The sequence below is a fragment of the Streptopelia decaocto genome (assembly GCF_964273445.1).
Source record: "Streptopelia decaocto genome assembly, chromosome: 2".
Classification (NCBI taxonomy): Eukaryota; Metazoa; Chordata; class Aves; order Columbiformes; family Columbidae; genus Streptopelia; species Streptopelia decaocto.
In genome coordinates this window covers 160,662,633-160,686,359 of record NC_138655.1, presented here as the reverse complement: position 1 = coordinate 160,686,359, position 23,727 = coordinate 160,662,633, and the positions used below count along the sequence as shown (strand labels likewise).

General features: G+C 52.5%; 1 protein-coding gene across 1 annotated transcript; it reads right to left on the bottom strand.

Moving 5' to 3' along the window:
- Window positions 1-576: 576 nt before the first annotated feature.
- Window positions 577-20,887, bottom strand: ZBTB47 (zinc finger and BTB domain containing 47). Its single transcript, XM_082044078.1, has 6 exons — window positions 20,411-20,887; window positions 7,453-8,823; window positions 3,471-3,618; window positions 2,649-2,764; window positions 1,720-1,864; window positions 577-1,127 (listed from the first exon to the last, which is right to left on the bottom strand). Exons 1-6 carry the CDS (start codon window positions 20,411-20,413, stop codon window positions 763-765), a joined length of 2,148 nt encoding a protein of 715 aa, XP_081900204.1. The 5' UTR covers window positions 20,414-20,887; the 3' UTR covers window positions 577-762.
- Between the last annotated feature and the right edge of the window lie 2,840 nt (window positions 20,888-23,727).

Sequence of the window (23,727 nt, the reverse complement as noted above, 5' to 3'; positions counted from 1 at the left end):
TCGCCAACTCCAGAGCATCCCCAGGAGCCCGGCTCCTGCTGGGATGAGCGGAAAGGGCACCCCAAAAACGAACTGGCCACGGGCTGCCGATGCCCCGAGACGCAATGCCATCGCTGTTTGTGCTTTTGCCTATCGAGGAGGAAAACCCGTCACGGGGAAGGAAGACGCGTGGAGGGCTGCTAACGAGAGCGGGCTGACGGCTTTCCAATGGGGACATCTACTCGCCGTGGGCCACCGGGGCCAGCAGATGGGACCGGCAGGGGCTCCTCCGCGGTGCCCATCTCTCAACCTTTTGGGAAAAAGAGCCTGAATTGAAAGACCAGCTTTACAGTACAGGGATTCAAGCACCACTCACTACCTAGATTTCGGCTGATTATAAATATCGACGCGCCGGCAGAAATGCATTCGGCCAGCGAGCGGGCACGCGATGCCGGTGAGATCAACCCCGGGCGGCATCCTGCTCCCCGAGCCCCGCCAGCATCCCGGCACGAGGATGAAGCCGACGCACAGGAGGATGAAACGGAGAGCGACGCCTTTTAACTACACCCTTAGGGACGGACATCCACGCTCCTCGGCGGGGCCTTCCTCCTGCTCCCCGTCTCCGTGGAGAATGACAGGTGAGAAAAAGCAAAAATAAAAAACAAAAAACAAAACAAAACGACCTCAAAACGAGGAGGAAGAGGGGTAGAGAGCAAGCGAAGCCTTGGCTCCCCGGGGGGAGAGCAGTCCGTGCGGGCGCATGGTTGGGATCAGGGGGGACACCTAGTTGTTGTTGGAATTTATCCTCCCCGCGGGAAACAGGGGAGGGGGCGGCGGTAGGTGAGGAGGAGGAGGGAGGGTCTGTGGAAGGGGATGAAGCAGCGGCAGGGGGGAGACGCCGGGGCCGGGGGGCAGCGGGGCCGGGCTGGCGGCTGGTTGGGGGCTGGTGGTCGTGTCCGAAGCCAAGGGGTTGCTGACGCGGAAACATTTCTCCTTGTGGGCTTTGAGCATGTTGGAGAAGCGGAAGCGCTGGCCGCAGACGTCGCAGGGGTACGGCTTCTCGCCCGTGTGGGTCCGGCGATGCCGCTTCATGTTGGGGCGGCTGGTGAAGCTCTTCCCGCAGATCTCGCAGATGTAGGGCTTCTCGCCTAAGGATGGGGGAAGATGGATGAGAAGACGGCAACTGGACCATCCCTCCCAAAAACCCATCATGCCATCCAGTCAAAGATGCCACCCCCATCCCATCACTTATTTCCTGGGGCTACAAAGAGCTGCAAAGATGCTGAGGGGTCTGGAGCATCTTTCTGATGAGGAAAGGCTGAGAGAGCTGGGGCTGTTCAGCTGGAGAAGAGAAGCTGAGAGGGGATCTCATCAATGTTTGTAAATATGTCCAGGGTGGGTGTCAAGAGGATGGACCAGACTCTGTTCAGTGGTGCCCAATGACAGGATGAGGGGCAACGGGCACAGACTGAAACACAGGAGGTTCCATCTAAACATGAGGAGAAACTTCTTTCCTTTGAGGTGCCAGAGCCTGGACCAGGCTGCCCAGAGACGTTGTGGAGTCTCCTTCTCTGAGACATTCAAACCCGCCTGGATGTGACCCTGTGTGATCTGCTCTGGATGAACCTGCTTTAGCAGGGTTGGACTGGATGATCTCCAGAGGTCCATTCCACCCCCAACCATTCTGTGAATGATTTTGGGGTCTCTGTAGGGGCTGAGGGCCAAGCGAGGAGATCTCACCTGTGTGCGTCTTCATGTGCTCGTCGAAGTACTGCTTCATGTTGAAGTCCTTGCCGCACCACTGGCACATGAACTGCTTGTGGCCGATGTGGATGCTCATGTGGGAGCGCAGCTGGTACTTGTACTGGAAGCGCTCATTGCAGTTCTGTGGGCATGAGAAGGGGGATGAGTTGTTGATGAGAACCCCAAAACACCCTCCGCATCCCTCCCGAAATCACCAGCATGTTGGAGCAGCGCAGAAATCACTTCCCTCCCTGCAAAAGAACCCAAATAAATGGCTTTTTTGGGTTCTTGGGTTCTGCAAACTCATCCAAGTTTGCAGGCTGGATGGGCTTGGGGTGGGACACAAGGTCCAGACACTGGGCAGAGAGAATCATAAAATGTCCTGTGTTGGAAGGGATCCACAAGGATCATGGAGTCCAACTCCTGTCCCTGCACAGGACAATCCCACAGTTCACACCGTGTGTCTGAGGACGTTGTCCAGTCTCTTCTTCAACACTGTCAGGCTTGGGGCCGTAACATCTCCCTGGGGAGCCTGTTCCCATGTCCAGCACCTCTGGGTGAAGAACCTTTTCCTCATATCTGACTGACCCTCCCCTGGCACATCTTCCTGCCATTCCCTTGGTCACCAGAAAGAAGAGCTCAGCACCTGCCCCTTCTCCTCCCCTTGAGAGGAAGCTGTAGTTACCATGAGGTCTCCCCTCAGTCTCCTCCAAATCCTGACCTTGGCCACCAGTTTCATCATAGCATTGGTGGGACCCTCAAACCAAGAGGGGATGCAAAGTCTGGGACAGGGGGAAGCATCCCTACAGCTGTGCTGGCAAAAAGCACAGGGAAAGCCTCATGAAGCAGAAGATCTTTCCCCAAATCAGTGGTTTTGTGCCCATTTGAGAGGATGCAGGGTAGCGGGGGGACACAGAGGACCTTACCTCACATTTAAAAGGCTTTTCTCCGGAGTGCTGGAGCGAATGGACCTTGAGGGACATGCTGCGCTTGAAGGACTTCCCGCAGGTCTCACAGGTGAAGGGCATGTCCTTGGTGTGAGCTGAAGCGGAGAGGAGCAGGGTCAGGTGCCCTCCCAGCATCCATCCATCTCCCCAGGTCCCAGCTGTCACCTCCAGTGTCAGCGCCCAACCCCAGCAAACCCAAAGCCATCTCGGGAAGACACAATATAGAATCATAGAATAGTCTGGGTTGGGAGGGACCTTCAAAGCTCATCCAGTGCCACCCCTGCCATGAGCAGGGACATCTTCACCAGCTCAGGTTGCTCAGAGCCCCGTCCAGTCTGGCCTTCAGGTACTCCCCTAATTCTCCACCAAAATTCCCTTTTTTTGGATCTATTTGGTGCCTGCAAGCCCCAGAGACTCAACCACTGTTGCTATCTGCAATTTGCATTTCAAAGCCAGCGCTGGTGTGCTGTAGTTCTCTTTTACAAGGGAAGGATGGTTACACTTTAAACCCTCCTTTTGTCACCTCTGAGGTCTTTTTTTCTGGGTAAATAAAATAAATGAGCTTCCCCAGTGGCATTCCTAATTGCTCCAAACCCAGCACTGAGCAGACATACATTCTGCTTTAAGTACCGGGCCAAATTTCAAGGCCCTTGCACTGATGTTAGAAAGCTCATGCAAGACTAAATCCAGCCTTAAACTCAGAACACGACAGCAATAAAAAAACATCCTTCGTGGCCAAAACGATGGGTGAACAACCCTTGACAAAGATCTCCCCGTGTCACCGGTGCCTCCCGCACTCACCAACCATGTGTTTGCGCACGTGGGCCATGGTGTAGAACTTCTTCTCGCAGATCTCGCAGGAGAACTTCTTCTCAGCGTAGCCATGGACAATCTTGTTGTGCTCATGGAGGGACCAGAGCTTCTTGAACCCCTTCCCACACGTCACGCACTACAAGGAGAGAAGAGATGGGCAGGGATGCAGGAGAACACACCCTGGTACCACCAACATTTTGGTTTTGCCAGGTTTTCAGCTTCATCCATTGAAAGGGAATGTCACTACAAAACCTAACACAGAGACATTGAATACCATAGCGACCAGCAAGTCTGCTACAAACCTCATCACTTCAAAACCTCCAAAACTCAATTTTTTATCCACTGGAAGGCCCTGTTCCCAATGGGGATTTTATTCTTGCACACAATTAATCTGTTATGTTAAGAATAAATAAATAAACAACCCTCTGTGCATTAGGAGGTTGCAAAGAATACAGGAACAAGGAGAAGCCCAAGCCAGGGCAGAAGAACTTCAGTCTTCAGCAGATATAATGGATACTTTACCACTAAATGAGTTTTCCAAACATACACAAATGGACCAAGATGGACCCAAAAAACAGTCCATCAGCACAAGCAGAACAGCGTGACACGCAAACCCTCCCCCAAGAAGTTACGGTAGAGATTTGCTTCAGCTCCAAGTTCAATATTTCTCAGAACGCTCCTAGGAGAAGCTCCAACTTTTGCATGAGATCAGCTCAAGGTGTGTGAGATCATCTCAAAGCATGTGAGATCAGCTCGAGGTGTGTGAGATCAGCTCGAGGTGTGTGAGATCATCTCAAAGTGTGTGAGATCAGCTTGAGGTGTGTGAGATCAGCTTGAGGTGTGTGAGATCATCTCAAGGTGTGTGAGATCAGCTCAAGGCGTGTGAGATCAGCTCAAAGTGTGTGAGATCAGCTCATGGAAACATGGCAGAGCAAGGTCCACACTGGAAACCATTGCTGGAGCATGGGGACAGTGGGCAGAACCCAAGGACCCTTCCAGAAGCCAAGGGACACTCTCTCCCCTTCATCTCTCCATGACTCATCTTCCTCTTGGCCAACAGAGATAAAACCATCTCTTTTTCTTGCAGGTGCATTGAGAAAATCCTTCATGCCTTGGAGGCATCAAGCAATGGCACAGCTGAGTGATACCATTAAATTCTACCAAATTTTGCACCAAATGAGGCTGTGATACAGCAGAAAATATACCATTATGCCATGTAGTCACAGTATCTTGCTATATATATTTATGTTGTGGTGCCTGGAAGGCAAAATTAGGGTCAGGGAGGCATTCCCAACATTTGTTTTCTTCATCTTGCCATGCTTGAATATGAACATGAGCAGTCCTTTGAGTTTCACTGTTCCCAAGTAGATATTTCCATGGATCAGAACAGTTTTATTTCTGCTTTAAGAGACATTTCAGGACAAATTAAGGACCAGAGCCTGTTACCAAAGACACATCAATATCTGTTTCCTCTGCTTAAAATGAAAGAAGCCGCGGGGGAATCTTAAAATTAAAGGTAGAGGGAAAGCAGTAGATGTAGGAAAGTCCCCGGGATGGGACCGAGCACCCTGGAGGGCTCAGTTACCGCAAAAATGCACCACTTTAAAATGTAGAAGTAACGTTCAAATGAGGGAAAAAAAAGGAGAAGACAAATTCTAACAGGTTAAGGGGAAAACAATACTGAAGCTGGCCAAAAAAAAAACCTTAGAAACAACCTGATAAAGCAAAGGATGAACAATTTCTCCAACAGAGACAGAATAACCATTAGAGTGTCTGCAGGGCTGAGGACACAGATGGGAATGATCACAGGGAGCACGATGAAGCCAAATACCTAAACATGATGGATGAGATTTGGGGACAAAACAGGGAAAGAAAGCAGAAGACCCAAATGGGCTAAGAGAGATGGTCCTTCCATAGATTTTGCTTAATAAAATAAAATGAAATAATAAAATTACTGTCCATTATAGGAAAAGAGTTGGAAAAAAACCCTTTTCTATCCAGCTATAATTCCATGGTATATTGACAAAGTTGTTCAATATTATCAGAGCAAATTGAGTGAATTTGGTGCTTTGTAGCATTAGCAGCACTCAACTAAGTGAGAGTTAATGATCCCCATTTTGCGTGGAGGGAGGTGACCCCGCGGGCAGTTGTGGTTCATCCTATTCAGAAAAGACCTGGAAAAGGGATAAAAAGGAGGAAAAAGAAAACCAAAGGTCTGATGGGGCTTTGATAACCTGGTCTAGTGGAAGGTGTCCCTACCCATGGCAGAGGGGTTTGAAGTAGATAGTGCAGGTCTCTTCCAACCCAAACCAGTCTATGATTCTATGAATCCATTTTTAATTGCAGGGGCTTTACGATGGGGTCCGAAACAGCCACCACCATGAAGGTATCTGAGCCGCACTTGCCCATTTCTGGGAAAAAAAGCATCAAAAAACAAAAGCAACCTCGGCACTGTGAATTTTTCAGGAAGACACAACAAAAGGTCAGTGCAGGATTGAGCTGAGACAGCTCCCACCTCCGTATTCCCCCAAAACTTTAACACCAAGATCTGCTTCATTCCCCATTGTATTTGGGGACCGGTTGGCCAAGGGCTCCAGTAGCCCTTGGGTTGAGTTACCTTCATCCAAGAGAGCTGCAAGATCATTGAAAATCCAGTTGCTGGTGGGATGGATGATGGGTGAAGCTCTCCAGATGTTGGTATTTTTTAATTAGTATCAGCAGCATAATGCAAAACAGCTCGTCGGGGATTAGGAGGTGGGTTGGAGGGATCTGCAGGAACATGTTTGCTGCTCTGATGGGATGTCTACAACCCCCCCAAAATTTCACTGATTTAATGGAGTTCATTTGCAAACACTGGATCTCGTTAGTGTTAGGCAAAGGACACACCAAGACTGAGCCACACATGGATGTCAAATGCATTCGGAAATTTGCTGCTACACAAGCTAAAGAGCACAAAAGGCAGATTAAAACCTTTTAAACTGGTGTCAGCAAAGCTTTGAATCAGGCTAAGTTGGTTTCAGCCTGGGTGGGAAAGGCTGGAGTTTGTCTCCATCAGGGGCTCGCCATGTTTTTATCCAGATTAACTGAATGAACTCAAAGAGAAATCACTCCTCAAAAATTATTCCAGCTGGCCAAGGGGAAGCCACAGTCCCCTGGCACAAATCCTCTGGTCCCATGTCACCGTGGGACCCTCCTGAGCCTGAATAAGAGTCACGGGTAAGTAAGGTTTCCTCCCATCTGCCATGTGGGAACCACAACATCAAAAATATTGTTTGAGCATGAGCCTGTCCCATGGTGTAGCTGGGTGGGAGGTCCTCCACGGTGGATGGGATGTCCCTCCACCATTGGGATGTCCCATCATGATGGGATGCTCTTACTTTGGTGGGGTGTCCCCAACTTGGTGGGATGTCCATTCTCATGGGATGCTCCACCATTGGTGGAATGTTCCATCATGGTGGATGTCCTCAGCTTGGTGGGATCTCTATACCTTAGTGGGATGCCCATCCCCATGGGATGCTCCACTCATTGGTGGGTTGTGCCATCATGGTGGATGTCCTCAACTTGGTGGGATGTCCATCCCCATGGGATGCTCCACTCATTGGTGGGATGTCCCATCATGGTGGGATGTTCCTCCTTTTGGTGGGATGTCCCAAACTTCATGGGAAGTCCATCCCCAGTGAGATGCTCGACTGATTGGTGGGATGTCCCATCATGGTGGGATGCTCCTCCTCAACTTGGTGGGATGTCCCCAAATTGGTGACATGTCCCTCCCCTACTGGGATGTCCCATCATGGTGGGATGTCCCCAGATTGGTGGGATGCCCCTCCCCCATTGGGATATCCCATCATGGTGGGATGCTCCTCCTTTGGTGGGATGTCCCCAACTTGGTAGGATGCCCACACCCAGTGGGATGCTCCACCTCTTGGTGGGACTTCCATCCCCTGGTGGGACGTCCCCATGGTTGGCTCACCTGGATGTTCTTCTCGCAGTCGGTCTGGTGGTGCAGCAGCAGCTCGCTCTCCAGCAGGAAACGCTTGCCACACTTGTCGCAGATCTGCATGCGGCTGTGCGTGACGTTCATGTGCTTCTCCAGGTACCAGCGGTTGTTGAAGACCCGGGGACACTTCTTGCATGGATAATGCTGCTTCTCCTCCAGCTTAACCTTCTGGCCCAAACCATCCTGTTCCTTTTTTCTCTTCCTCCCTCGCTGGCCTTCCTCTTCCTCTTCCTCCTCTTCTTCTACCTTGGCCATCTCCTGAGACCTGGTTGCCATGGACGGCTTGGTGGCTTTGGACGCCCAGCTGCCTCTGCGAGGCTGCCCACCCTTTTCCCGTTTCACCTCCGACGCATCTTCATCATCATCATCATCATCCTCTTCTTCTGTCGTCTCCTCCAGGTCTTCCTCCTCGCTGTGCTCCTCCTCTTCCTCCTCGCCCACCTCCGCATCCTCCTCCTCTTCCTCGTCCTCCTCTCCTTCCTCGTTCTCCTCCTCCCCATCCTCCTCCGTGTCGCCCCCATCACCATCAGGCCGCCCCATCACGGCCGCCTCGCTGGCGGTCGCCTTCCCCTCTGTGCCCTTGGAGACGTTGAGGGTCTGGTTGTTGAGGTTCACCTCCACGATGATCTGCTCCCGGTTGTACGAACCCTGGCTATCCAGGTCCTCCTCAGACTCTTCGCCTTCCATCTTACAGACGGCGCCTGGACCACCATCCTTCTCCTCCTTGTAGTACTGCTTGGCTGGACCAGGGGGGAGCGTCCCACCACCTGCTCCATCCTCCACCCGCACCGAGTAGGGGTCGTTGCTCTCCCGGGCGTAGATTTTGGGATGAGGGGCATCCACCTCCTGCTTGATCTCGCAGTAGTAGGGTGGAGGTCCAGCACAGCCCTCAGCGGGCAGGGCCATCTCGGTGGCCAGGCTGAGCGAGCGGGTGTCCAGAAGATCCTGGCAGGAGGAGGCGATGTTATTCATCTGCAGCACGGTGGCCGCGTTCAGCACGTCCTGCACATTGCAGGAGTTGACGAGGAGCTTGGAGGTGTAGATGAAGTTGAGGATCTGCTGGAGGCCCTGCGAGGTGAGGGCTTCCAGAGAGAGCTCCACGCGCTGCAGCTGCTTGTTTTGGGTGAAGAGGGAGTGGAAGAACTGGCTGTAGGCTGCCAGGACCCCTTTGTGCGCCGGGAAGATGCTCTTGTGCTGCACCAGGACGATGTCCACGTCGCACAAGTCCGGCTGAAAGAGGCGCTGCTCGTTCAGTCTGTCCATCAAACACGTGAAGTGGAGGGCTACATCCTCCACCAGGGAGTACTCAGCCGAAGGGTAGTCAGTTGTTTTTTCAACTATCAGCTGTGGGGAGGAAGGAAATAAAAATCAATTCAAGAGGGCTCTTTTCCCCAGGAAAACACCCACCCGGCCATGTCACCCATCCCTGTCCATGCACCCGAAGTCAGAGATGTCAACTGAGAAGCTCCACTGCCAGCCCCAGCTTGGAGATGCCAACCAAAAAGCTCCACCATCAGCCTCAGTTTAGAGACGCCAACCAAAAAGCTCCACCACCAGACTCAGCTTTGAAAAACCAAGAACTTCCATGACTAGGCCCAGCTTCAAGATGCCAATAAAAGGCTCCACCACCAGACACAGCTTGAAGATGCCAACCAAGAATCTCCACCACCAGCCCCAGCTTGGAGATGTCAACCAAAAAGCTCCACCAGCAGGCCCAGCTTGGAAATGCCAACCAAAAACCTCCACCACCAGACCCAGCTTCAAAAGATCAAGAAGTTCTACCACTAGGCCCAGCTTGAAAGTCCGGACCAAAAAGCTCCACCACCAGCCCCAGCTTGGAGATGCCAACCAAAAACCTCCACCATCAGACCCAGCTTTGAAACAAGAAGAAGTTCCACGACTAGGCCCAGCTTGGAGATCCAGACCAAAAAGCTCCACCATCAGATGCAGCTTGGAGATGCCAACCAAGAAGTTCCATCACCAGACCCAGCTTCAGAACACCAAGAAGTTCTACTACTAGGCCCAGCTTTAAGATCCAGACCAAAAAGCTCCACCATCAGACCCAGCTTCAGAACACCAAGAAGTTCTACTACTAGGCCCAGCCTGAAGATCCAGACCAAAAAGCTCCACCATCAGGCCCAGTTTGGAGATGCCAACAAAAGGTTCCACCACCAGACACAGCTTGAAGATGCCAACCAAGAAGCTCCACCACCAGCCCCAGGCTGGAGTTTCCAAACAAAAGCTCCACCAGCAGGCCCAGCTTGGAGATGCCAACCAGAAAGGTCCATCACCAGACCCAGCTTCAAAACACCATGAAGTTCTATCACTAGGCCAAGCTTGAAGATCTAGACCAAAAAGCCCCACCGTCAGGCCCACCTTGAAGATGCCAACCAAGAAGTTCCTCCACCACCCCCGGTTCGGAGATGCCAATCAGAAAGGTCCATCACCAGACTCAGCTTCAAAAAACCAAGAAGTTCTACCACTAGGCCCAGCTTGAAGGTCCAGACCAAAAAGCTCCACCACTAGCCCCAGCTTGGAGATGTCAACCAAAAAGCTCCACCATCAGTCTCAGTTTAGAGTTGCCAACCAAAAAGCTCCACCACCAGACTCAGCTTTGAAAAAACGAGAATTTCCACGACTAGGCCCAGCTTGGAGATGCCAACAAAAGGCTCCACCACCAAACACACCTTGAAGATGCCAACCAAGAAGCTCCACCACCAAACACACCTTGAAGATGCCAACCAAGAAGCTCCACCACCAGCCCCAGGTTGGAGTTTCCAAACAAAAGCTCCAGCCCCAGCTTGGAGATGTCAACCAAAAAGCTCCACGACCAGACCCAGCTTTGAAACACCAAGAAGTTCCACGACTAGGCCCAGCTTGGAGATCCAGACCAAAAAGCTCCACCATCAGGCCCAACTTGGAGGCACCAACCAAGAAGTTCCACCACCACCTTGAATCTTGGAAACTCAACCAAGGAGGAGAAAGCCCAATGAAAGGACAGGTCAAGGCCATATGAGCACACACTGACATCTCTTCAACCTGGATAGGAGGCATCACAGCCATCCCACCACCAAGGAGGTCCAAAGCCTGGCTCAGCTGTCCATGATGGCAGGGAGGAGATGCCAAGCAGAAGAGGAGATGCATCGATACATCCTCGACCTCCTGAACCAGACAGGGACCTCGGGAGGACATTTGCCCCATGCAGGAAGACAATTTTAGGCACCAGCTGAGATTTAACCACCTCGCTAGAAATAAATTAGGATTTTAAACTTCCCTACTTCTACCACATAATTACATAAAACACAATATCCTCCAATATTCACTGAATTCTGCCACCTGCTCTGACTCACATCAGCAGTTAACTCACTCGCTGGAGTCACCAGGATGATTTATCCTCTTTTAATACCCATTTTAAACCACCCAGGGAAAGGCTCTACCTGGAAAAACTCAAGTCTGGGAGTGGCAATCTCAGGCTGGGAAATTCTGCAACTTCCAACACGCCCCAGGCTGTGTTTGTGGGGTATTTCATTTATTCCAGATGTATTTTGTAAGGTGTAGATCACCCCTGGACCTTCGTCACCTCTCCTGGGGACAACTGAGCACCCCGATGGATTTGTTGGCTGCACCCCAAATACAAGGGTTATCAGAGAAACATAGAATTCTTTTGGTTGGAAGAGACCCTCAAGTCCAACCATAACCCACCCACTGGCACTGCACCATGTCCTGAGAACCTCGTCTCCGTCTGTCCAACCCTCCAGGGATGGTGACTCCAGCACTGCCCTGGGCAGCCTGTTCCAATGCCCCACAGCCCTTTGGGGAAGAAATTGTTCCCCACATCCAACCTCAACCTCCCCTGGCACAACTTGAGGCCGTTTCTTTGTGTCCCTGTCTCCCCTCAGCTCCTGTTCTCCAGCTGAACCCCCCAGGTCCCTCAGCCGCTCCCATCACACTTGTGCTCCTCACCAGCTCCGTTCCTTTCTCTCAACTTGCTCCAGCACCTCAAGGCCTTTCTTGGCTTGAGGGGCCCAAAACTGCCCCAGGATTCATGGTTTGGCCTCCCCAGGTCCCAGCACAGGGACGGTCACTGCCCTGGGCCTGCTGGCCACACCAGTGCTGGTACCAGCCAGGATGCTGGTGGCCTCTTGGCCACCATACCCTAAATACTAAAAGCAGGTGGGACATCCCCTTTCCCTCTGCTTCCGCTTGGATTTCCATCCCGAACACGCAGTTCATGGATGGAGATGGATCCAACCACATTCACGTCCTATTGCGGGATGTGCCCAAGGACGTTGTGCAGAACAGTGGCGGAGATGGACGGTTCAACCTGCCGGGTTTAACCTGCACCTCCTGCTCAAAATGAATCAAAAAAGAGTTTCTCTGCTTCCATTTTTTTCTCTTGATCAACCCATGAAATCCAGCAAGACACATTTTGTTTATTTGGGCTTTTTTTTGTGAGCCAAAGGCAAAAGCACACCCAGACAAAAATGTTTAAATAATTAAAACATGGGTGTTTTCTTCTCTGGTTTCCCAACAAAAAAAAAACCCTTCCCCCTCCCTGCCAAAATCTTTCATTTTCACTGAATTTCTGCTCCACAACCAAACCACCCAACCAACGAGGTTTTCTGCTTCGCATCACCCCAATGACCCCGTAGAGCCCCGTACCCAGAGAAAAATGGGAATAAACCCCAATTCTTCTCCAAACTCTTGGCTTTGCAGCCTGGAGTGGAGCAAAGAGTAAAAGAGGGGGTTTTAATATATATTTTTATATATATCTTTATATTTTATCTATTTCTTTAAAGTCATAGATATACAAATATATATATTTAAAACCCACTTTCTTAATATATCTTCTTATAAAATGCTGCTTCCCAGCTGGAACATCCATCCCCCTCCTGCATTTTCAAAGCCTCGCGACTGCCAAGGACATTTCGACGAGAGGAACTTGGATGGCTCAGCCCGCCCTACCCCAGCAAATAAATAGAGATATAATAAATATCAAACGCCACAGAGACAGGAGACGTTTTCTGTTTGCCAGGGACTCTCCTTGCTCTGCTTTTGCTATGAAAAAAATATATATAAAATTCATTGTTTTCCTCCTGGGATCCATCTCTCTGTATAGGATGCTCCAAGGCCGGCGTGGCCACAGCCATGGAAAAACAGGTTCAAAACAGGGGGGAATTGGGTCCGCTAGGCAGCACAAACAAAGTCAGGGTTTTTTTTGCTCTGGATTGAGGATTTTTGGCACAAGGGGGTGACCCCTCACCCAGCGCCGGGCTTTGCCAGGCGGCTCTAATCAGTCCCAGCATTGAGGACAATGCGTGTCTTGGCCGCGGCCCCCTCGGTGACTTCAGCCCCGGCTTGTCAGCAGGAGGGTTTTTATGCTTTGCTCTTTATTGCTATCAGATGCTTTTCGTTCAGCTCGCCCGGAGACAGAGCCCCAGCTAAGCCGAGAGGCGCCCGCCGGGGTGAGATGCCGAGAAAGACCTTATTTTTGCCCCAAAATAACCCCTCCAGGCTGCTCCTGTCCCTGCAGCCCCACCAGGGCGGAAAAGACCAATTAACTGGGGTTAATGGGAGAGTTAAACCCATTACCCCTTCCCTTGGGAAAAGGAATATATTTTAAATATATATATTTATATATTCTAAAATACATACATATATATATATAAATACAATTTTAAAACCTTAAAAATACACTTTCTTTAATTTTAGATAAAAATCAGTTTTGCTCTTTTCCACCATCAGCACCTCGGCCCGCTGCACCGCTTTAGTCCCACAAAAAGACCCCGACGTGGCATCCCATGTCACCCATCCCATCTCCATCCCACCCCCGGTGCCCCCTCAAGAGCATCAAACCAGAGCGAACCCCAAAACCGCCACCCCCCCCTTCCCCCATGCACCGCTGACCTCCAGGCAGGGCCCTGGCATAGCAAAATAAACCCCCAAAACACATAAAAATGATTCGAAAGCAGCGTGGACGCGAAGTCCCCACCCCGAGGGGACGGCGGTGCCTCCAGACAGCCCTCCCTGCCATCCAGCTCTATTTTAAGAGCATTTCCAAGCGGTTCTGCCAAAGCCCCGTCCCGAAACGGCCGGCGGGATGGGGAGGGCGGCTGGAGGATGAGGAGGATGCTCAGAGCGAGGAAGGACCGAGGGATGCAGGTCGGCCAAGCCCTGATGGCTGAGGATGCTCAGAGGAGATCCAGGTGATACAGGAAAGGAGATGCTGATGCTCGCTGGACCGGGGACCCCGATCACCTCCCGTGAAAAGAGGCTGCTGCTCAATTTAAATCAATGCACTACGATAAAACACTATTTATTTTCACAGGTATTAAGAGCCAGATGCCTCAATGCTCCTGCAGCAACAAAACCCCCCAAAGGGACCAGCAGGTCAGGTCACCCTGGATATATTTAAATACCTGAATCTGCAGCCCCCCCAGAAGATCATCTCTGACATTCCCTGGCGTCTCTATTAATTTATAGCCAGGTCCATCACCCTCACCATCACCATCAAGTACTTCTCTCCTGTATTAGCAAAATTACAGGGGTTTTGGGGCATAAAAAACACACTGAGGTGGTCACAAGCCCCCCACTTGACACCAGACACGCTTAGACCAGCTGCCCGCAAACCAGTTTCTGTTGGGCACAAAATTTGGGGATTTCCTTCAAATTTTTCAACCCTAAAACTACGACGAAAACGAGAAATATGTTTTTCTGTATCATTCGTAACCACCAAAACATTTACCGTTGACCTCCCGTATTAAATTGCATGACGGAAAAGTGCTTTAATAAGTAGCTGAACGTGATGTTTGCACTTGCTCCTCTAGAAAAGAAAAACACGCCCTATTCTCAATTTGAATGCTGCTGCATTTCAGGGAGAAAGAACTTGGTTGAAACTACTTAATGCCACAACTTGACTTTTGCTAAGGAAAGAAACGGCATTAAACCCCCCCTATTTTTACACATTAATTCAAATGGTACAAAGGCGTATCGCTAGAAATCTCAAAGGCACACGCGCTTCAGGTTTTAATCCTCAGCCCTGCATGATTTACCCTCTGCTTGAGGTGAGACCTTCAGCCTTTTCTCTGTATTTAGAGGACATATAGGTTTGGATTTTTAGGGATAATGGGCTGTTTGCATCTTCCCATCACTCCCAAAGCTGGGATGCACTGGGATGAAGCCGTCCCAGAACCGGCAGCACTGCCCAGACTATTTACATCCCAAACATCACCAAAAACACCAAAACCGCCCAATTTTGGACCGTGGCCATGCATGGAAACCTGCCAGGAGGGTAAAATACATCCCAACGCACCTTCCCTCGCCCATCGCCCCCCTCGCCAGGGATGTCTCTTCACCCTCCCATTGCTCAGGACTGTGTCGGGGGGGCTTTGTTCGCTTCTCCGACGGGTGTTTTTGTTTAATTAGAGGAGGGTTGTCCGGAAAAACAAGCAGGAAGGGAAAACAATAGCTCGGCCGCAGCCCCGCCTGGCGAGACGCCGACCGACGCAGCCCAAGCACCCACCATGATGCTGCGGGGCTGGACCGGGACACGGTGCCACCCCAAGCATCGCCCTTCAGGACGGCGGTGACACCATCTAAAGTGGTGATTTTCTTCCCCTACGTGTCTAAAAGGCTCGAGGATGCCCCAAACTGAGCCATGTGCAGGTTACAGGGAGAGGACGCGAGGGGAAGGGGGTCAGCGATGCTCCCACAACCTGTGCCCACCCCGGGGTGTCAGGCACCCCAAAAAACACCTCCCATCCCCTTCACAAGTGTCCCCCCAGCCAGGGGACAGTCAGATGCTTCCCAGACTTCTTTTTTTCCTCCTTTTTAAATAATTTTTAATAGCATCCAGCATTTACAGGCTTCAGCTCCAAGATGCTTTTCCAGGGAGCAGCCTGGGAAGCCGGCGGCAGCGCCAGGCCCAGCAGGACCGTCCTCAGCGCGAGGGAACGAGGACAAATCATCTCCTTGTCCCCTACAGCTGAGGAGCCGTCTCTGCAAACAGGGAGAAATGTTCACTTGGGCTTTTTCTTGTAAATGCCACGGCCCCTGCGGCTTGTGGGGACGAGGTGGGACGAACACCATGGGGTTTCACCCCGTTGGGAGCGGGCACTGGCTTCCCAGCCTGCATAGGGTTAATGGCTCATTGCTTTCTCATTTATTTTATATTTAAAAAATGATGTTAAACCCCGCCAGCCGCTCTCTGGGCATCTTCCTCCTTTTCTTTTGCACATAGCCACAATGATGCTTTGCAAGGACGCACGGACGGGCCAGCCCTGCTTGTCACCCTCCATCTGCAAACCGGTCCAGGGGAGGAGATGCTGCAAAGCTGCTCCTGGGAGATGCCGCCAGTGCCACGATGGCACCAGGGCCACCGTCCCTCTGTTCCACCAAGGGCATCGCCAAGCCCTAAGATCCGCTCAGTGACCTCAGCATCTGTCCTATGTGCGGATGAGCGCCGTCCCCTGAGCAAACACATCATCCCTGCTGCAAAAACACCGAGGATTCAGTGCAGCAACGTAATATTTTCAGCCCAGGACAAGCCCCAGTCCCTCTGCTCCAGGAGAAGAGCGGAGGCACGGAGGATTCATCCATCTATCTGTCCACGTCCCTTCGATCAGGGACAAAAAGGGGTTTATTTGGGTGCAGCTGGACCCAACACGCGATGCAAAAGCTCTGCAGGTAATTCAAGATGTGCGCTAAGCCGTAGCAAAATCTGGGGTTAAACGCCAAAAAGATGCTGCTGGATTCCGGCAGAGCCGGCGTCCTCCTGGCAAACACCGAGCCAGCGGGTCCCCGCCAGCGCCTGGCACAGCCGGTGACACCCGCTTGATGGAGACGTCCCCAAGCCCTGGCAGCGGGACGGGACGCTGCCCTCCCGACCACCCGCGGAGTCACTGCTGGGGTGGACGAGCCCAGGGGACCCACAAAGGCACTGTCCCCACTGCCCTGCCTGGGAAAAACAAGCGGAGGAAAGATGGAGGGAGGAACCGAGGACAAAACCCAGCGCTGACCTCCCCGGCCAGGCTGGCGGCCAAGCGGCCGTGCTGGGGACCGGCTCTGAGCATCATCCCCTGGGGACCAACCGGGTGTCCCCAGTGCCACCGAGAGAGGGGATGGATGCAGCAGGGCAGACAGTGCTTCAAGACCCCCGTGGCTCGTAGGACCCCCAAATTCAGTGCAGGGAGCACGTCTGGGTGCAAAGAATCACAGAAGCACGCAAAGTCAGGGGTTGGAAGGGACCTGGAAAGCTCATCCAGTGCAATCCCCCCATGGAGCAGGAACACCCAGATGAGGTTACACAGGAAGGTGTCCAGGCGGGTTGGAATGTCTGCACAGAAGGAGACTCCACAACCTCCCTGGGCAGCCTGGGCCAGGCTCTGCCACCCTCACCAGGAAGAAGTTTCTTCTCATATTTAAGTGGAACCTCTTGTGTTCCAGTTTGTACCCATTGCCCCTTGTCCTGTCATTGGTTGTCACCGAGAAGAGCCTGGCTCCATCCTCCTGACACTCACCCTTAATATCTGTAAACATTAATTAGGTCACCCCTCAGTCTCCTCTTGTCCAGCTCCAGAGCCCCAGCTCCCTCAGCCTTTCCTCACACGGGAGATGCTCCACTCCCTTCAGCATCTTGGTGGCTGCGCTGGACTCTCTCCAGCAGTTCCCTGTCCTGCTGGAACTGAGGGGCCACAACTGGACACAAGATTCCAGGTGTGGTCTCCCCAGGGCAGAGCAGAGGGGCAGGAGAACCTCTCTGACCTACTGACCACCCCCTTCTAACCCACCCCAGGTACCATTGGCCTTCCTGGCCACAAGGGCCCAGTGCTGGCTCATGGTCATCCTGCTGTCCCCAGGACCCCCAGGTCCCTTTCCCCTACGCTGCTCTCTAATACGTCATTCCCCAACTTATACTGGAATTTGGGATGTGACACTCCAAGGTTTTCCTCACACCGGGCTGTCATCAGACCCTAAGCCCACAGTGTTTCCTAACCCGACTCCAGACTACAGAACTGGCAGAGAGGCCCAAGGTTGAGCCTCTCCCAGCACCCCAGGCTGGGCTTTCCACCCTAGAGCATCATCTCCAAACCCCAGCGCTTGGCCCCAGGGATGCTCCCCACATCCAGCTCCATCCAAAACCCAACCCTGACCGGGCTCTTTGGGAAGCACCAGCTGTTCTCCTGTGGTCCAGCCATCCCTCCTGCCCAACACTTTAACATTTTTTATGAATGTGTATTAAAATGGCTTATTTTTATCGCGTCTGCCCAGCGAATTCTGCAGGGCTTTAACTCAGACAAGGTGTCAGCAGCTCTAGCTCCAGGCAAAAGATATAGTCATAAAAATAATAATAAAAAAAGGCAATTTATTGTAATTAAGATATCTGCACCACCATGGCCGGTCTTTCCCCATATCCAAAATCATCCCAGGTTTGGCTACCGCGGAGGCAGCCGAAGCACCAAGGTTGGCTGAAGAGGGGACAGCAGCCTCGGAGGACACAGGGACAAAGTCCCCAGGTGTCCCCAGATGGGAAACCCAACCAAATACTGCAATGCAACGCGACGCAAGGCGTTCCCTTCAGAAATAAGGAAAGGAAATCGAGGGGCAGGTGGCACGGAGCCTGACCCTGCGCTCACCCTCCCCATCGGCACCTGCTCCCCCAGCCTCGCAGGGACCCCGCGGGACATCCAGGATGCAAATCACACCTGGGAACCCCCTTGTTTTTCGGGGTCACGCAAACGCGGCAGCAAATTTAAACTTCACTTTGTCACGGCCGCTGCCACGTCCCCTTCTGAAACAGGTTTAATTAAACCCAGCAGCGTGGGAGAGCCCTTGGTCTTCCCCTCCAGCCCGAGCGAGGGGGGAGGATGGGGAAACCAGCGCTTCCCCTAAGAAACCTTCAAAGACCCTCTGATGTTCTGACACATTCAGTTCATCCGCAAAAGGCTTCTCCCTATTTTTTTCCCCTCCAGCAGGAAAAATCCGCATCTTAAATATAACCAATATTTAACCGGCGACCTCCTGCTTCGCCCTTTTTACAAAGAAGACATCTCCAAAGGCAGCGGGTGGGTTATTTTTATGGAGGGGGGTGACATGCCTCTCTCCTCCAGACGCGAGACAGAAACACAAGGCCATTTATCTCACCCGGCTCCGGCGGTTTGCCTGGTAATAATCTAACGCGCCGTTAATTCCTCGCGGGGAGAACAAAGCTCCACCGTGCAGCCAAACCAAGGGGACCCTCCGGCATCCTCGGGGAAACTCCGCGGTCAGAGATGAAACGTTTGCACCCAGACAGGTTTCACCCCAGATCCATTAGAAAATAAAAACCCCTTAGTATCACCATGAGGAGGAATTTTTTGCTCCGTAAAGCAAATTTTCCTCTGGTTCTTGCTGAGGCCGCGCATGGAGGAAAGGGTTTTAATTCCCAACTTTTCCCCTTCTTCCTCGCAGGGCTGCCCGCTCGGGTGAGCTCCCGGTGTCCCCATCCCCTGCTCGGGGCATGAAACGCTCCCAAAAACCAACCCAGTGCCTCAATGGTCCATCAGCATCTCTCTCCGGAGGGGATGCAGGGATGGATTGAACGCCAGCAGGCATTTCGCAGGCCAGCAGCAACCCCAGCCTGGCTCCGTTCACCCCAAAAATTAAGACTTGTTGGGTGCTGAGCCCCAGCCCAGCATCACCTCATGTTTCTTTTTTTCCAAGCTTACGGTTTCCAAAAAGCTGTTCAAACGCCTCCCCGGGGGGGTTATTATGGGCACGGAGCCATGGCTGGGGCAATCACAGCCCCACACTTTTAGGGATGGGGGAGGAACCAGGGTACCGGACACCCCAGCCCATGGGTACCACGCATCCCAAGGGATTTCTTCTGCATCTTCCCAGCTCAGGCCTGTTCTCTGCAAACCAAACCAACCCCCCCTCCAAAAAAAAGTCAACCGGCCCCTAAAATAGGTCACTGCCGCAGGGCTCCCCAGTGCACCCAGCCTCCCTTATAATAATAATAATAATTATTATTATTATTATTATTATTTAAGAGCACACACAGCAAAATCCCTTTGCGCACCCAAAGCAATGTGCGATGCTGCGCTCTACCCCGGGGTATATTGGGGTGAGCTGAGCATCCCCCCCCACACCTCCTAAGGAAAAGGGGGGGCCCCACAGCGGGGTGGGAGCAAGCTGGGGGTGGCGTGGGGGGGTAAGAATTAGCAAAATGAAGGAGTCATCCGGGGAACAAGCCGGGCCGAGGAAGCCGCAGGCTGCTCCTGCGCCAGCGAATCCTCCGGCCTGGGCAAGCGGGCGGCTCGAAAAGTTTCCCCCCCCCACATCAGCCCAGCGCCCCAAATCCTCCCAGTGACCCCCAAGTGGGCGTTAGGGGGGGGTGCGGGCCCCACAACCTTGGGGGTGCTGGGCCGCACACACCACCCCTCTTGGGGGGGGTGAGTCAGGCCCCACTGCACCCCCAAACCCCCCCCCAGCAGCCCCATCACCCCTCCAGACACCCCAGGGGTGACCCCAAAACCCCCGCAGCCCCTCACTCCGTGCAAGCAGCGCTTGTACAAATATCCAGGAGGGGGGAAATCCGGGGGGGGGGGGGGGGGGCGCATTTTTTATACAATTTTGCCTTAAATGCAAACCCTTCCCCCCCTGCACAAGAGGGGGACTCCATGCAACCCCCCCCCCCCCTCCCCAAAGCGGCTCCCAATGCAAACACATTGCCCGGGGGGCTGCGCTGGCCGAGGATGCATCACGCCCATGCAACCCCCAACCCAGGACCCCCCGTCCACCGCCCTTGCGAGGATTTTGGGGCAAGTTTCAGAGGCCTTTGCAAAGTCAGCAAAGCCCCGGGAGCGCGAAAAGCGGGGGGGGGAAAGGGGAAAAATAACAATAAAAGAAGCGAAAAGGGAAAAGGCCGGAGGGGGGGGGTTGCAAGCTCTACCATTTTGATGCAAAGGTCTCCGCGCAAAGGAGTCCCGGTCCTCCTCCGCTTGCCTGGGGTTTTTGCTCTCCATGAAAAAAACAGAAATGTTGGGTTGGGTGGTTTGCTGGGTTGGTTGATTTTCTTTTTTTTTTCTTTTATTTTTGGCTGGCTTTTTTGTCTTTTTCTCTTTTTTTTTTTTTTTTTAAAGAAGCGGGGGGGAGGAAATTACCGCGCCGCCGCTGCTTTGCATCTCCCGTCCTTATTGTTTTTTTTTTCCTTCTTTTCTTTTTTTTTTCCTCCTTTTTTTTCCTCTCCCCCCTTTTTTTCCTCTATTTTTCTTCTTTTTCTTTTTTCTTATTTTTAATTTTTCCTTTTCCTCTCCCTTCACCTCATCCTGCCCATCGCCATGTTAAGCCCCTTTTAGGAAGACGGAGGAATGCGGAGCGGCGGCGGCTCCGGCTGCCAAGAGCCCCGGGGGCCGCTGATTGGAGCCGCCGCATCAGCTGGGGCCGCCGCTGCCCCCTTTAAAGGGACAGGCTCCCGCCACCGCCACGCCGCCCACGGGGGGCCCGCCCCACCCGGGACACCCCCCTTGTGTCCCCCGCCTTGTCCCTTGTCCCCGCAACCGCGGTTCGAGCCGCCTCTGCACTGCAGCATCCCCCGGGAGCATCGCCTGGACCGCGCTGGGGGAAACTGAGGCACACGGAGCTTCCCCCTCCCCTCAAAAAAAGAATGGGTTTTGGGGGATAAAACCCCAATTTTAGGAGTTGTGGAATAACATCAGGTTTTATTTTTTGGATTTTTTTAGTTTTGAGCGCTCTTCTGCCATGGGTGGAAATAGGGATCCCCCACAGGCACATTTGGTTTTAGGGTGGTGGCCATGCTGGGGGTCCCCCCAACCCCACACACACACCACCCAGGATGTGAAGTGTAGGGCATAGCCAGCCTCTAACCCCCCCCCCGAAATAAAGCAAGGCTTCATTATTTTGCTCCCCAATGCCCAGCAGGATGGGGGGGGGGTTCAGCATCCAAACTCTCAGCTGGGTCCCCCCAAAACCCTCATGCTGAGGACCAAGGGGACAAAGCTGGAGCAACCCTCCCGGTGTTTGGGGACCGATGCCGGAACAGGCTCTGCCCATCAGCGCTGGGCTCCACCAAAGCAGGAGAAGACCCAAGCAAGGCTCATGGTGACCAATGATGGTGACCACCTCCTGCCCCCCACCATCTGGGCAGACGCCACCAAAAAACATCAAGAGCAAATTAATTCCCTCCTACCACCCTAAAAACAGAGAAGCACAACAGCTCCGAAGGCCATCGGGGGTGTCCCCAGAGCCCCTCCCGGCCTTCTCCATCTCCATCCCACCTTCCCAGCTCTTTTCCTTCTCCTCACCGCTCCCTTTCGCAGACATAAATGTGGTCACATCCTGCACTTGTTTAGGCTCTGCTTCGGTTGCCGTGCGCAGTAACTTCTTCCAGATGTGTACAGTTCTTTGCATAATGTCATTCTGGCCACGTTCTGCCTGCACTGAGTTTATTATATAAATATATATATATGTATATATTTTATTTTTTTTAATGTACTTTCTTGCTCCGCTCTATAGAAAAAAACCCCTGGCCGACGCCACCAGCACCTCTCCCCTATCAAAAGCTTTTCGTGAGATGAGTGTTTGGCCCGTCCAACACGTCTCCTACCCTGGAAATGCTTCCAAAAGCTACATAAGCTCCTGGAAAACACCCGGCTGAGGCGCAGCCAGCGCTGGGCTGAGGGTGAGATGAGGCCGGAGGTGGGAGCTGGGGATTTAAGTTCTGCTCCTGAGCCCAAATCCCTGCGGCACCTCATGGACGTGGCAGAGGGGACCAGGGAGCTCCAGAGCTTGGAGACCTTGTAGATCTGAAGCACACAGGTCTGCAGAGATAAGGATGGATGGTCAAAGCCCTGATGCCACTCTGGTGGGCTCACCAGGAGGTTCCTGCCTTTTGGGGATGCTGAGCCCACCCCTCGCATGGAGACCTTGGCCTTTGCCATCCCCAGTTTTAGCTTGTTGATGTGGGAGAAGCTGATCGCATGGCAGCCGTTGCCACCAACGCAAGGGGAAATGTCATGGAAGGGGCACAACCAGCAACACGTTTGGATGAAACAACTTCTTTGACCATGGTGACCACAGCAACGTTCCTAAGAGGTGAAACTCAGTTTCATTGACCACTACCCATGAGCACCTATGGAATTTGCACCTTTTCAAATCTCCCAGCAAATCCCACCCAACCCAGTCTGGTGGGATCCCACCCACCCTGGCTTGGTGGCTTTGCTGTGTAGGACAGGCAAGTTGGTCTTTTGTGGGACCAATGCAGCACAAGGGCTGTCCTAACTCACTTTGGTCACCTCTTCTGCTCCTCATCCCGCCATGAAAGGACCAAGCAGGGTGAAACATAAGACGCTTCCACGTAGGTCAAGGTTAATGGGACACATGGACAATTGGTGTCTAGTGGGAACCTTTTTTCTTCAGCTGCTGGGATTTCTGAAGGGGAGGTAACTCCAGGCTCTCAGTGTCTTCATGCAAAGATCTGGAAGGTCTGGAATCTTCCTTGGAGATGGCTCTGCCGTATCTTGCATAGAGACGTCATGGGGGAGAACGACCAACTAAAGGGTCATGGGGGTCCAGTTCACCACAGAGGGATCTGTGGGTCTGGAGTTCAGTCCAGTCGCTGTTAGGAAATGGGTTCTCCAGTAAGAGGGAAGCTCTGGAGAAACTGGTAAACAAGGAGCACATGGAGGGGGGCCCTAGTGACACAGGAGAAGTGTCAGGTCTCCTGCCCACCTCTTTCCAGCAGTGTGGTGCCCACAAAAGGGACATCTCCTGTGGCTTTCCCTCTTCCCTTCTCCCACAGGGCCATGAGACAGCAACCCAGTGACTCCAGAAGGTCATAAGGGGCCTTAAAATGAAGGACCAGCCACAACATTATAGGTTCTGGAAATGTTTAGGGGAAACCAGGAGAGGTTTGAATTTCCTTGGTATAACTGATCCCTGATACTTCAGTTTGCTTTTCCATAGTTTCAGTCTTCTCCAAAAGAAGCATCAACAAGGACAAGAGACAAGAAGAAAGCTGATAAACTGTAATAGCTCAGACAGCTTTGAGTTTGTGGAGACCCACACAAGAGCCTGGAGGTATTTAAGACATAGACGTGGCTCTTAGGGACATGGTTTAGTGGTGGACCTGGTAGTGTCAGGTTTACGGTTGCACTGGATGATCTTAAGGGTCTTTTCCAACTCAAATGGTTCTATGATTCTATGAAGAGCTGAGTGGACCTGAAAGAACATCTTGGAGTTGGTACCATG

Coding starts and splice junctions, on each gene's coding strand:
- ZBTB47 (XM_082044078.1), bottom strand. Junction 2,765..3,470: donor CGTGCGCAAACACATGGTTG/GTGAGTGCGGGA, acceptor TCTCCGCTTCAG/CTCACACCAAGGACATGCCC. Junction 1,128..1,719: donor GCACATGAAGACGCACACAG/GTGAGATCTCCT, acceptor CCCCATCCTTAG/GCGAGAAGCCCTACATCTGC.